Source organism: Molossus molossus, unplaced genomic scaffold, assembly GCF_014108415.1.
Source record: "Molossus molossus isolate mMolMol1 unplaced genomic scaffold, mMolMol1.p scaffold_m16_p_10, whole genome shotgun sequence".
NCBI classification, from domain to species: Eukaryota; Metazoa; Chordata; class Mammalia; order Chiroptera; family Molossidae; genus Molossus; species Molossus molossus.
In genome coordinates this window covers 92,643,377-92,657,339 of record NW_023425345.1, presented here as the reverse complement: position 1 = coordinate 92,657,339, position 13,963 = coordinate 92,643,377, and the positions used below count along the sequence as shown (strand labels likewise).

General features: G+C 47.6%; 1 protein-coding gene across 1 annotated transcript in view; it reads right to left on the bottom strand.

Annotated features, from left to right (window-relative positions):
* LOC118623810 (maestro heat-like repeat-containing protein family member 1) overlaps positions 1-13,963 on the bottom strand; it is a 68,104-nt gene that overhangs the window by 52,922 nt on the left and 1,219 nt on the right. Inside the window, exons 2-11 of the mRNA XM_036251557.1 lie at positions 11,460-11,606; positions 11,188-11,232; positions 10,292-10,436; positions 9,546-9,589; positions 8,716-8,875; positions 8,199-8,251; positions 7,506-7,613; positions 3,718-3,834; positions 900-1,022; positions 384-536 (exon numbers count right to left, since the gene is read on the bottom strand). Coding sequence (XP_036107450.1) covers positions 384-536; positions 900-1,022; positions 3,718-3,834; positions 7,506-7,613; positions 8,199-8,251; positions 8,716-8,875; positions 9,546-9,589; positions 10,292-10,436; positions 11,188-11,232; positions 11,460-11,606 — 1,095 coding nt within the window. The remainder of the gene's footprint in view (positions 1-383; positions 537-899; positions 1,023-3,717; positions 3,835-7,505; positions 7,614-8,198; positions 8,252-8,715; positions 8,876-9,545; positions 9,590-10,291; positions 10,437-11,187; positions 11,233-11,459; positions 11,607-13,963) is intronic.

Here is a 13,963-nt window from a genome sequence, read left to right as displayed (position 1 = left end):
TCTCCACCCCGGGGACCCATGCTTTGGACAAATAGCAAAGGCAGGAAAACAGTACGGGGCTTCCTTTGCCTCCCCTGACTGCTTCTTTCTATGACTATTAGGGAATTTTAGGTTTTACTCATCCTTCATCAGAGAGGGCAGTGACGAGCCCGGAGGCATGTCATATTCCAGCAGGGAAGGAGGCACTTCCCACAGGCCTAGAACCACTGTGGTCTCCTTCTCGAGCCAGTCAGTCTCAGAGAGGCGGGTGAAGCGAAAGGACTGAAGCGGGAGAGCACGTCACTGCACTGGCCCCACCCCGACTCCCGATCAAGGCCAGGCATCTTTTTCTTGGTGTGGGGGAGAAAGATGGGGCGTTGGAGAAGTGGGTGAGCAGGAAGTACCTTTTCCACAATGCAGTCGTGGTAGTGTTGCAGGACCAAGGCCAGGATGTCATCCACGTGCGTGAAGATGGCTCCTTTGCTCTCTGACATAATCTTGCTATAGCTTAAGTAGATGGTGTTACAGGTCTGCACCCATTCCTTCTGCTGATGTTCCTGTAAGGGGGAGGGGAAACTTGCCGTCTCCTCATCTTACCCTCCTTGCCTGCTAGGGAAACAGAGGTTGGGAGAGTAAAAGGTGGCCCAGAGGATGTGGGAGAGAAGATGGGACTGTGGAATGGTAAGCAGCTTATGGGGAGAGGGGGGGGCATGTAGATGGTGATACCGGGGCCTGAAGTGTGGACATGAGGGAGCAAGAGAAAGGGAGGGGAGGATGAAACTCTCCCACAGCTGGTTAGAGGGAAAGAGGAGGATTTGTAGGTGATTCACAAAGCCTCAGAGAAGCGCAAGGCTGGGGTGATGGGGATGCCTTGCAAGCTCTGCGTGGGAGACCAGCAGAGCCCCTGGGAATGATCTCACCTTCTCCAGTCTGAGGATGTACGATGATTCCTTGTCCGTGAGCACAGCACTGTACACTCGCAGTTGCTCCAGGACTATATTCAGATGTCTCACAGACACGATGCTGAATGCCGCAGCGATGCCCTGCAACAGAGACAGCCTCAACGCTACGCCACAGCCCAGCACGAGCCCAGCACCTGCCACGCTCCCCTGGGAGCAGGGCTCAGAGAGAGGCCGGGAGAGGAAGAGGAGAGGAAAAACATTCAAGGGAAATTTGGTTCCCCAGACTTGAACTGTTTAAAATCCGGACCGAGAACCAAATATCTTTGCAAGAAGTAATTCAAGACGCAAGTTGTTAAGAAAAGTTAGAGTCGCAAACTTACAAAATCTTGGCCTTATCAAATCCAACATTGCACAGTAGAGAATACTTTACATGCACTAGGATTCAGAGGCTGGTTGTTCTGAGGAGGGAACAGAGGGGACTGGGTAGCTAATAAGGAAGGAGATGGAAGAGGGAAGACTTACAATGCCAATATTTCTAGCTTAGAGAACAGGAAACAGCAGTAACTCTGACCAAATAGGCAAGTGAAGGGGGGCTGTCTAGGGTGGAGAGAGAGAAAGGGGTGAGTTCCTGGATGTGTCGTATGGAAGGTCGTGGTAGAACAACTCAGTGGAAATGTTTTCAGTGCCAGTGGGTCTGCAAGTTGGAGCTAGAAACATGGATCTGGGGATCAAAAACCTAGAGAGATCCCAAAGCACGAAGGCTTGGGGATTCTGTGGTCCCTGCCAGGAACCATCTTTAACTTAACCCCCTTGGCCTTATAGCAGCCCCTTTTGACTTCGGTGTCAGCTGAGCCTCTTCCTAGAGCTTGCTCAACAAGGATGGCTGAGCACAGAGCTAAAGACATGCTCACCACAGACATGCAGGTTCCAGATGTCTGCCAACCAGCTCTTTTGTGCTGGAAGGGCCAGTGAGATTTTGCAGCAAGAGAAGGCAGAGTGGAGGGGGCCCCAGGACAGTGACAGGCTCCAGGACACAGATCCTCAAGAAGGGACTTATGGACTTTTGGACCCCAACTAGATGAAGGGAAATGTTTACCTCCTTACAAAAGAGAGGCTGGTCGAGTATCAGAAGGGGACTCTATTTTGTCCCCCTTCTTATGTCCTCCCTTAGCCATGGCTTCCACTCATCCTAGTCATCATCGTCAGCATCATAACTGACATCATCAGAATATTAGTGCTTAGTGTGTACCAGCCTCATACATGCTATTTCATGGATCCTCACACTAACGCTTTGAGGCAAATATTATCATCCCCATTTTACAGACAGGGAAAATATGTTTCCCAAATCTAGACATCCAGCCCAGATCTGAGCTCCAGATCTACATGGCTACTGGACATCTCCACCTGGCACCTCAACCCCTCCCAGTCAAGACCTAAGTGCATCAACTTCCTCCTCCTCTGTCCTGGGTTCCCGATCTCAGTGAAGGATACCATTCTCCTCCCACTGAGACACCAGCAACCCAGGGACCATCCTGGATGTCCTCTCCCCTCTCTCTTTCTTCTTCTGTCCCCAAGTGCTAGCAGAGAGGTCACTTTTACTTGCTTGTCAAAGAACTCTGCACTTGAGTCCCACTGCACTACTGACTGTTCTCTAGACATGCTCCCAAAAGCTCCTGCTCCTGAGTCTTGACTCAGAATGTTATGTCAAGTGGGAATACCTGCCTCCCTCCTTCTCCTAGACTCGCCACAACCAACCAAAGTCCCAGCAAAGCCCACGCAGCCACTGTGCCTCAGTGACTGCTCATGTAGCCTTTAGTGAGGCTACTGTGTGTAATTAGCTACATCCTTCCTGTACATGTCCTTCTTCCTATTGATACTGTTTGCAACCTGGGCTTGGTAAACACCTGCTGCTGACCATGGCGGTGATGGATGCTCTGAGAATCTGGCAGGGGAAGGGTCTCGGAGAGGGGCGCCCTGACGGTGTGGAAGCCAACACTACCAGTAGCCCACACTTAGCCCATGCACCAAGAGGTCACCAGACAGTGCTTATGTGCCAGGCATTGTTCTAAGTGCTTTTACACATTAACCCTCAAAACCATGACAACACACATCACTTCTGTGATATCTAATCTTTTTTTTTTTCTTTATTGACTTTGGAGGGAAAGGGAGAGAGAAATAGAAACAGTGATGAGAGAGAACATTGATTGGCCGCCTCCTGCATGCCCCCCACTGGGGATCTGCCCCACAACCTGGGCATGTGCCCTGACCGGGAATCGAACTGGAGACCTCTGGTGCATGGTCAATGCAAACCACACCAGCCCGGCCTGTGGTATCTAATCTTGAGGAGATAAGAGACAATCCAAGCCCCATGGACATTCTATGAAATAAGTGGTCTGTATATTTTTTGAATGTCCAGATCATGAAAGATAAAGATGAGGGACTTGCTCCAGATTAGAGGAGAATAAAGAGATATGACAACTGAATGCACTGTTTGATTCTGGATTAGACGCTGGACTAGAAAAGACTGTGTTGTTTTCTGGGGTTTTTTTGCTCCAAAACATATTGTTGAAACAACTGATGACTTTCAAATTGGGTCTATAAATTTTCAAAAAAAAAAAAAAACTTTTTAGGAAATATCCCATGAGGAAGGTACCACAGCTTCATCGTACAGAGAAGGAAACTGAGGCATACAGAATTCAGGAACTTGCTTGAGGGCACACAGCTAGTAGGTGGCCGAGCTGGGATTCCACCCCAGGTGGTCTGGTTTGCAGGCCTGCGCTTTTAGCCCCCTGCCATCCTGACTCGTAACCTCTCTCTGCCATGCTCTCTGCCTCACCTCCCTCTCCTGCAGGTTCTCATGGGAAGTTTGGAGGATGGACGAAAGCATCATCTTCACCAGTTGCTCGTTCCTTGAGGTCCACAGGGAGAAGCCAAATAATTTATATAGAAAATCCTAGAAGTACAAGGGCAGGGTCATGCATAGTTTGGAATAAGGTTAGAGCAGGTATTTCAAGACGGTGGCCCACAGCCCCATGGGCCACCCCAGCCCTCTTGCTCTCTGGGGTGGCTGGATAAGGCAGTAATCCTCGGGAGCAGGGGCTCCAGTTAGAGGGGAAAGAACACTGCATTTCTGATTCTCAGCCCCTTAGGGATCAGTCTTTAGGAACTTTCCCTGACCCACATACTTCCCACTTCCAGCTAGGAAATAAAAACAGTTCCTTAAATTGGCATACTTTTAGAATAAAAATTCCATAATTGGGCCCGACCACTGTGGCTCAGTGGTTGAACGTCGACCCATGCACCATGAGGTGCTCAGGTTGTAGACCCAATCCCCGGGGAGGGGGAGGGGGAGGGGGAGGGGCAGCCAATCAATATTCTCTCTCATCGATATTTCTATCTCTCTCTCCCTTCCTCTCTCTAAAAATAAAGGAAAAACATTTTTAAAGAAACAGTTCTTTCATATAATCCTTCTCTCTCCCTCCTCTGAATTCCAGTGGCCTTGAACCCTGCTTACTGCACTCTGTCCTGTCTACCATGGCGTACCATCTGCGTGGACACACCCACTCCCTGCCACTGGGTCTCTGCAGCTCCTAGTTTCTCTGTCTAGAAGCCCCTTCCCTGGGCTCTTCAGATTGTTTCCTTCTCATCTTTCAATCTCACTTCCGTGAGCCTTCCCTGACCTAAGTTCCTCTCCAGCTCACTACCCTGTTTCATTCCTTCAGAGCTTCATCACACTCACAACCTTGTCTGTGGATTTGTCCAGTTGGTTCCTCACTTGCCCCACCCCCACGTTTCAGGTGCGAATCCAGCTTCGGAGCTGTGTCTCCGGTTCGCTGCTCCGCCCCAGCGCTAACAGTGCCTGGCTCAGTAGGCAAACAGGATATCCCAGGTTCAGTGAATGTCTTACCGCCTCTCTACGTGCGTCTTCTCCCCTCTAGCAGACACTCACCTGCCTTCCCTTCAACTGGCTGCAGGTATTTTTGCGAATAGCTACACCCAGCAGCCTTGGGGAGAACTGCTCTGAGGTGACGGGGTCTCCTTGCCCCAGGTACCAGGGAGCTACACTGTTCTCTCTCCCTTCCCTGCACCAGGCCAACTTTGGGACATGGAGCCAATGACAGACATGTTAGGGGCGAGGGGTACAACCCCCCCCCACTTGTCTCCAGTGGGACAGACTCTGTGGGGCAGTTTCCATTCAGGGCTCCCACGGGATCAGGCCGCATCCTCTCGTAGCCTCTCCTCTCCCCTACCCTGGGTCCTTCACTCTGTCACTTCGCAGAGAGCATCTCTTCACTAAGTCACTGGACAAGAATCCTCACGTTAGGCTCTGCATCAGTTAACCTGACCTGAGGCACCTGCTATTCTGCTTAGCGGGCAAAGACGCCTCCTTTTCCCAGATGTGTTCACTCTTCCACAGGAGACTCATCTTCCCAGTTTGCTCAGGACTGGTAGTGCCAACAAGGGGACAGTCTTGAGCAAACCTAAACAGTGGACGGCCTCAGAGAAAGCTTCTCTGCCAGCCCCCACTGGCCTCCTCAGTGCCCCAAGCACACGGTGCGCATTGCCATCCCGACCTTTCCAGCACAGAGTATCTGCCCACGTTCTTGTCTACTCACTCAAGCAGAGCATGGTTTCCTGAAGGCAGAGTCTGTCTCTTACACGAACACCCTGTGCCCAGCCCAGTGCCTGTTCTGCTCTAGGCATGTGGCACACATTTTCAGTACAGTGGAACCTCAGTTTTCTAACTTAATTCCCTCCAGAAGGCCCTTTGAGAAGCAATTTGTTTGAAAACCAAATCATCTTTCCCATTAGAAATCGTGTAAATTGGATTAATGTGTTCCAGACCCCCAAATGATTCCCAGTTTTCACCTTTCTTACACACAGTACATGTCTAATGTACTGTTTAACCTGTAAACAAATACTTCTTTCCATAAATTTACCAAAACACCCCACCAGCCTTAAAGGGGTCGCTCTCAGCACTGGTCCAGCGTGTCTTTCAGGAGGTCAGTCCGCAGCATCTTCACTTCTGCACACATCACTGCCTCCGGAATGCGGTCACCGGCCAACCACGTTCCTTTACCCAAATCACTAATTTTTCTACCTCTTCAATTGCCTGTGATTGTTGTTTTGGGAGCACTTTCACACTCTTACCAACATTAGCACTCCTGATGGACTCTTTATGTTTTAAAATTGTGCTAAAAGTCAATTTCTCCAACAACAAAAGCATTCTCTCCTCTGTGGCCTGAGAGACACTTTTTGTCATGCTGAGGTATCAGCAGGAAAGGGTTGTCAGGCTGAAAACCACAAGGGAGACATTATTTCCATGAACAACTTGGTCAAGAACGAAATTATTCGAGATGTGCGATGTTCGAGAACCGAGATGTGACTGTAACTGAATTAATAAGATCAGAATTCCAGCTTGCTTCATTTTGTAATCCCTGATCTACCAGCCACAAAGATATGCATACAGTAGGTGCTTCATAAATATTTGTTACTGATTAGAGAGCAAACAGCCTTGGAAATAAGGCCTCTTTTCTGGAAACCCCCCAGATAAAGTGTTGCTCGGTAACAGGAAAATAAGATTCGAAATCAAGAAACCTGGATTCAGGTGCCAGTTTTACCAACATTTGCTTAAGACTGAATCCTGCCCTGGCCAGTTTGGCTCAGCGGTTAGAGCGTCGGCCTGCGGTCCGGAGAGACCCGGGTTCGGTTCCCGCTAAGGGCACGTACTTCGGTTGCAGTTTGTCCCCAGCCCTGGTTGGTCGTGGTGCGGAGTGGCAGGCCCACTCGATGTGTCCCTTCACATCGATGTTTCTCTCTCTCTCTCCCTTCCTCTCCCTCCCTCCCACTCTATCTGTACAAAAAATGGAAAAATATCCTCGGGTGAGGATAAAAAAAAAAAAAAAAAGACTGAATCCTTCTGGATTGTGTTTCTTCTCCTGCAAGATAGGGATGATGACAGCTATCAGGTGATGTAGGCTTTTGAGTTAACAAAGCACCTTCACAGTTATCCTTGTTCAATCCGCATCCACTCTCCTGTGATGCAGAAGTTACTTTTGCTGCTTCCCAAGTGAGGCCACTGAAATCTCAAGGACACTAAGACACCTGATCCAGACTAAACTGGGAACACATGGAAAAGCCAGGGCAGGACCCCAGGCCTTCACCACCACTGACCTTGTAGTCTGTGAGGAAAGGGGTCCATATTTCTTCCTCAGCGCTGTATTCCCAACATGAAGCACAGTCCCTGACCTATGAGATGCCCACAAATATTACTTGAATTAACTTGCTTAAATCTGACCCTAAAGTCAATCATCTTTCCATTGCACCCAAGTCCAGCTCCATTCTGTTACAGAATACTGGAAGGTTCAATGAAGACAACAGACAGCTAAGTTCTTGACAAAGCCTAAGACACTAAGCAAATGGAAGACACTTGGATATTTTTGCCAGCGTGACCAGCAGCCCATGGTCCTCTCCACCCCTCGATTCCCAAGACACAGGAACACTGGTTTGCTCTTTCCCCAAGGCCTGTACTCCATGGACATTTCTACAGCCACCTGTGTGACCACCAGGCTCCTCCAACACACCCTCCACCCCAACCACCCCAACCACCACACCCAGACACACCTTCCCTTCGCCAGGGTCACTGAAATAATTTATGTTCTCCAAGATGACTCTGATGAGGTGATTCTGCCAGTTGTCATCATCAATGGCCACTAATGACCGTCTTAAAAACTGAGGAAGAAGAAGGGAGAAGACCATAAAGGATAGTAGCAGGGCTTCTCTGACCCACAGAAGTGGGGTCAAGAAGAAGCAAGAGACAGGGGTCATGGTGTTTATATATGGAAAGAGAGATGAAATACATGGTGGGAGCTAGTCGGGACTGGAGAATGATAATACAGTGACAATGATGATAATGCCAGCTACATGTGTGAAGCCCTGTCCAATTTACAAGGTCCTCTTCTGTATCATCCTATTTAATTCTGGATGACAGAAGTTACTTCCATTTCACTGATAAAGAACCTGAGGCATGCAAAAGCTATATAACTTGCCCAAGAACACATAGCTAGGACCCCTTTCCTCACTCCCCTTGATATGGGCCTTTGTAGAGTATGGAAGGTGAGTCAAGGCTTAGGATATAGTCAGATACTCTGATGCAGAGGCCAGGAGGCAAGGAGACCACAGAAAGATGTTCGCTTGAGCAGAGAGACCCTTGACACAGCCTCAGTCTCTGGGGGGCCTGAGACTACCCTCCCTCAGGATCCTGAAGAGGGGAAAGAAGGCAAGTGTGGAGGGAGGTAGCTCTTGGGGAGTGCTTACCTGGAGCAGCTTGTCCTCCCACTTCCTCTGATTCAGGTTCTTCTCAGTGTGATCTAGGAAAAAAGAGAGCATGGGGACCCACCCAGGGAGGAAAAAAACATTTCAACACTATGTGGTGCTGAGCCTACAAAATAATTGCTCTCCCTCTTTATAGAGGCTCCAGAAGGTGAATGATTTTGCAAAGGTGAAACATACACAACTAGCCAGTGTCAGAGCAAGGGTACAAAACTAGTCTGTTTCCAAAGCCCACACTCTTCCCTGATCCTCTGCCTAAAAGAAGGGGTAAGAGTAATTCTGGCAACTCTGAAGCCACAGATCTCTAGACTGCATATCTGCTCAGTGCAGAACATTAGCCAAATAAATAGACTCATCCAACAGCATGTCAGAGGGATGGAGAAGCCAGTCACAGTTCCCCTTACCCCAAGGAAGGTCCATCCTGCATCTCAAGACTCCATCTTTTCTGGAGTCTGCCCACTGCCCCAGCTCCATTCCTCCCCCCTCCTAACTAACCCCTTACCATCTAGTATCTTCAACATCCGTGGGATCATCTTTGTCCACAGCTGGCCCACATTGAAGTGGATAACAGGGTGTAGGGAAGTGATAGGATGCAGGGCATATAGTAGCCTTAGAGCGCTTACACCAAAGTCCTTTTCCCTGTAGGGCTTCTGGGAAACCATCTGAGAAGCAAGGGAAGCAAGCAGGAGGCAGAGAAAAGGTTTAAAGGAAGAGAAGAAATTAAAACAAATTCATAGCATGGTAGAGCTGAGGTTTAGACCCTCCCATTCTTTTCCACCTATTGAATTCCTACATTCTTCAAGATGCTCTTGAAACATCATCTCTTCTGTGATGCCTTCCTCACTCCTGGAGATCATATCAGTTTGTTGCTCTTCTAAGTTCCCTGTGCACCCTGTGTATTCGTCTATTAGTGCATTTACCACACTGGATGGTAGGTGATTATTCCCAGGCTTGTCTTCCCCACTCAGACTGTGAACACCTCAAGGGCAGGTCTTCTTGTCACTCCAAGTGTCCATAATGTCTAGTATATAATGTCTGGGCTAACAGAGAAACTCAAACCAGATCCAGAAAGGCATGTGACTTGTCCAAGGTCAACAGAGAGGAGAGAGGCTGGGCCTTTCCCATCCCCCACTCCTTTCCTATTCCAGACCCCACCACTATGCTCCCAGTTCCCTCCTCCAAGCTCTTTGGCCCCCATGATCCTAGTTCCTACCCCTTTATTCCATATTCAGCATAACACCTGAAATACAGTAGTACTCAACTATTTGTGAAATGATTGGATGGATGGATGGATGGATGGATGGATATAGTACTCATCCCAGAATCACTTACCATAAGATAGGTCAGGAGTCTCTGAGGTGAGATGAACTCGGTGGCTAAGTTAAAGAGAGGAGAAAAGAAGAGGACACAGTCAATGCACACTCCAGGATACTCAACCTCCAGCCTCCACTAGCCACTTCCCATCAGTACTTCAGAAGAGGAGAAAGAGCAAAGTGGGGAGGGAACATCAGTGCCAATGTCATGGGGGCTTGTGACATTTTAACTCAGCCTAAAAAACAATCCATTACATTTTCACCCTATAAAAAATCATACACACACCAAGTAATCTCCTGAACTGACATCCTAACTCTACTCCTGACTCCCACGTGGTTAGAGGTCAGGGATGGGGTGAGCACAGGGTGAGGCTCAGAGTTGGGGCAAAGGAAGAACTAAGGATCAGGAATGTTTGTGTATTCATTACTTTGTAATTAACAATGTTTGTACAGTTTGTACATCTCGACTCCAGTGTTTTTAAATGAGGAATACAGGCAAGAAGGAACTGTGTCTTCTAGAGGCATCCTGTTTTCATCCATGGGGCCAAATAGCCTTAAGCTGCTGCCTTAACCCTTTGCTTTACTCTTTCCATCATGGCCCAGGCTTGGGACCTACAGCCTCCCTCTCAGAGCTGCACCCTCTCCCCTGCACGCAATACCCCTGCAGTGTCTCAGCCAGCTCGCAACCCCAATACTCCATACCCACAACAGCCCGAGCTTTCACAGTGGGCACCCCACCTCAGCCTGCCCCACTCTTGTACTCACGGCTGCAGTGAAAGCTGCTGAGGTAGGGAACCCGGCCCACCAAGCGGGCCTTCAGGGCCATTTCTGTGGCTATCCTGCACAGAGGTACAAAGGCTGCGACGTTGTTGGGCTCACACACACAAGTGACCAGTTTGGGCAAAGACACCTGGCAGAAGATGTGGCAAGAACTTCAATGCCAAGCCCAAATCAACCTGTTGTCCAACCCCATGACCTTGTTTTCCTTTCCCAGAGGGGCATCTGAGACTTGTATACACAGCCCCCCTAACACATTCATATTCTCTCTCTCTCTCTGCACTCCACATTGATAAAATATAACCAAGGTCCTGATTAAAATTACAGCAGGAAGGACTTGATTATATAGATGAAGGTTTCTTGACATTTGGAATGTGTGACTTGTAATCACCTTCACTGGGGAATCTCCCAGAGGCAGAGACAATGCTGAAGGTCATGAGGCAGGACTTACTGGGAGGGAAGCTAATTCTCAAGTCTTTCTCCTCCCATAGCCCTTTCTTCAGTTCGGACACAAACCAACTCATATGAGCCTTCAGGAATCCCTACACGTTGCTAAGAACAGGCAGGGAACATAATCACCTCCTTTTTCACAGAAGAAGAAACTGCAGCTGGGAGAACAAGATTTTACAGCTTGAAACTGGCTAAGCAGGACTCAAACTCAGGCCTCCAGATCTACCACTCAGTGACCCTCTTTGCTGCAGTGAGCACTTCTCAGAGGAGCCCAGGCACTTGAGTGGAACCAAATGGAGGTGGGGAGGGGTGAAAGAGACACCACAAGGAAGTAGATGGTGGGGTGTAGAATGCAATCTGGGGGTCAGGGTAGTAATCTGGGGAGCCAGGGGAGGAGGACATGGAGAGGCCTGTTTAATCCTAGCTGTCTGTACCATCTGTAGGATTTTGGAACACATTATTCGGGTGTCCTCTTCATTCTGGAATAAGAAAAGGAAAGATTTAAATCTGAAATCAATGCCAGCTAAGTCTCCGGGTTCAAGGCCTCCTCTGGCTCACTGCTCAGGGCTTTAGAGGCCAAAGGCCCTTCCCTTGTGCCAAAAGTACCCTTCTCTTTCCCTCCTGCTCCCAACTCTGCCTTTCTCTTGTTCCCTCCCCGGAGGCCTGCTCCCATCCTTGGTCCCCTCCATGCCCAGCCCCTGCTCACTGATGAGTCAGACTTGCTGAGCTTGATGATGTAGTTGATGATGGTGTTCCCCTGGGGCAGGGCCAAGTAGCCATGCTGGCTCAGCAACTCAATGAATTGCAAGAGGGCCATTGGCACCTGTAGCAGGACAGGAAGGAATGTCAGGGACTGCTGGTATGCCCCCTCATATTCCAGGTGAGGACACAGAGGACCAAAGCAGGGGAGGGGCTCAGATCTCCTGACTCCAAGCCCAGACTTTTCAGTGGGCCCCGAGTGATGACAGACCACCAGACACTGAACTTGACAACTTCTGAACTTTGCCCTAAAGTTCTAAACCACTTCAGCTCCCACCACCTCCCTGGAAAACTCTCAGCAATTAGCTCGCAGACACCTTATTTTCCCAGAGATATGAAAATTAGCAAGAGTGTTGGGTAGGGGGAGAATCTGAATCCAGGAAAGGTCCCATGTTTTGGCCTTTCTAGGGAAATCCAGGAACAAATCCAACAAGTCTTGAGAGCCCAGCCCTCAAGGTTCCAGGTTTTCCATTAACTTTCTGAGGATTTAGGACTTTGTTTTTAGGGATATTTCCATTGTCATTCATTTGGCACCCCAAACCAGTGCTCCACTGCTCCCCTGCTCCCTTGCTCCCCTTTTCCCCTAGCCTGTGTGATCCAGAGCTGGATATAGTCTCTGCTGTTTTTAACCCTGGCTGCAGAGCTTGTTAAAAATATGGTTTCTCACAGAAAATTGAATCAGCAATTTGGAAGATAAGGTAGAAGAAAACAATCAAAACAGCAAAAAGGAAACAGAATCAAAAAAAAAAAAAAAAATGAGGATAGTTTAAGTGGCCTCTGGGATAACATCAAGCATACAAATATTTCCATAATGGGGGTAACAGAAAAAGAAGTGAAATAGCAAGAAATTGAAAACCTACTTGAAAAAAAAAAAAAAGTAATGGAAAACTCCCCTAACCTGGTGAAGGAAATAAACACATAAGTCCAAAAAGTGCAGAAAGTCCCAAACAAGATGAATCCAAAGAGGTCCACACCAAAACACATCATAATTAAAATGCAAAAGATGAAAGACAAAGAGAGAATCTTAAAAGTAGCAAGAGAAAAGCAGTTAGTTACCTACAGGGGAGCTCCCATAAGACTGTTGGCTGATTTCTCAACAGAAACTTTGCAGATCAGAAGGGAGTGGCAAGAAATATTCAAAATGATAAAAAGATAATTCTACCCGGCAAAGTTATCATTTAGAATTGAAGGACAGATAAAGAGCTTCCTAGATAAGAAAGAGCTAAAGGAGTTCATCACCACCGAACCAGTATTACAAGAAATGTTAAAGGGTATTCTTTAAGAAGAAGAAAAGAAGATAAAAAAAAATATGTATAATAAAATGGTAATAACTATATATTTATCAACAATTATCTTAAATGCAAATGAATTAAATGCTCCAATCAAAATACATAAGGTGGTTGAGATAAGAAAACAAGACCTTTATATATGCTCTCTGCAAGAAACTCACTTCAGATCAAAAGACAAACACAAACTAAAAGTAAAAAGATGGGAAAAGATATTTCATGAAAATGGAAACAAAACCAAAATAAAAAGCTGGAGACAAAACAGACTTTAAAACAGAGTCTATAAGAAGAGACAAAGTAGGCCCTGGTCGGTTTGGCTCAGCAATTAGAGCGTCGCCCTGTGGACCAAAGAGTCCTGGGTTCAATTTTGGCCAAGGGCACGTACCTCAGTTGCAGTTCCTCCTCAGTCCCAGTTGGGGTCATTCAGGTGGAAATCAATCAATGTCTCTCTTCTCACATTGATGTTTCTCTCTCTCTCTCTCTCTCTCTCTCTCGTTCTCCCTCCCTCCCTGTCTGTCTGAAGATAAATGAAAAAATATCCTCGGGTGAAGAAAGAAGAAGAAGAAGGAGGAGGAGGAGGAGGAGGAGGAGGAGGAGGAAGAGGAAGAGAGGAGGAGGAGAGGAGGAGGAGGAGGAGGAGACAAAGAAGGACCCAGCAATTTCACTTCTGGGTATTAATCTGAAGAAACCAAAAAACACCAAATTGAAAAGACATATACATCTATATGTTTTTTGCAGCATTATTTACAATAGACAAGCTATGGAAGCAGCGTAAGTGTCCATCAATAGATGAATGATGATGAAGAAGTGGTGCATATATACACTGGAATATGACTCAGCCATAAAAAGAATGAAATCTTGCCCAGCCAGTGTGTCTCAGTGGTTGAGTGTCGACCCATGCACCAAGAGGTCACCAGTTCAATTCCTGGTCAGGGCACATGCCCAGGATGTGGGCCAAATCCCCATTGGGGGGCATGCAGGAAACGACCAATCTATATTCTCTCTCATCGATGTTTCTATCTGTCCCTCATTCTCCTTTCCTTTCTCTAAATCAATAAAGAAAAAAAATTTAAAGAAAAAAAGAAGGAAATCTTGCCATCTGCAACAACATGGTTAGACCTAAAGGGTACTGTGCTTAGTGCAGTAAGTCAGATACAGAAAAACA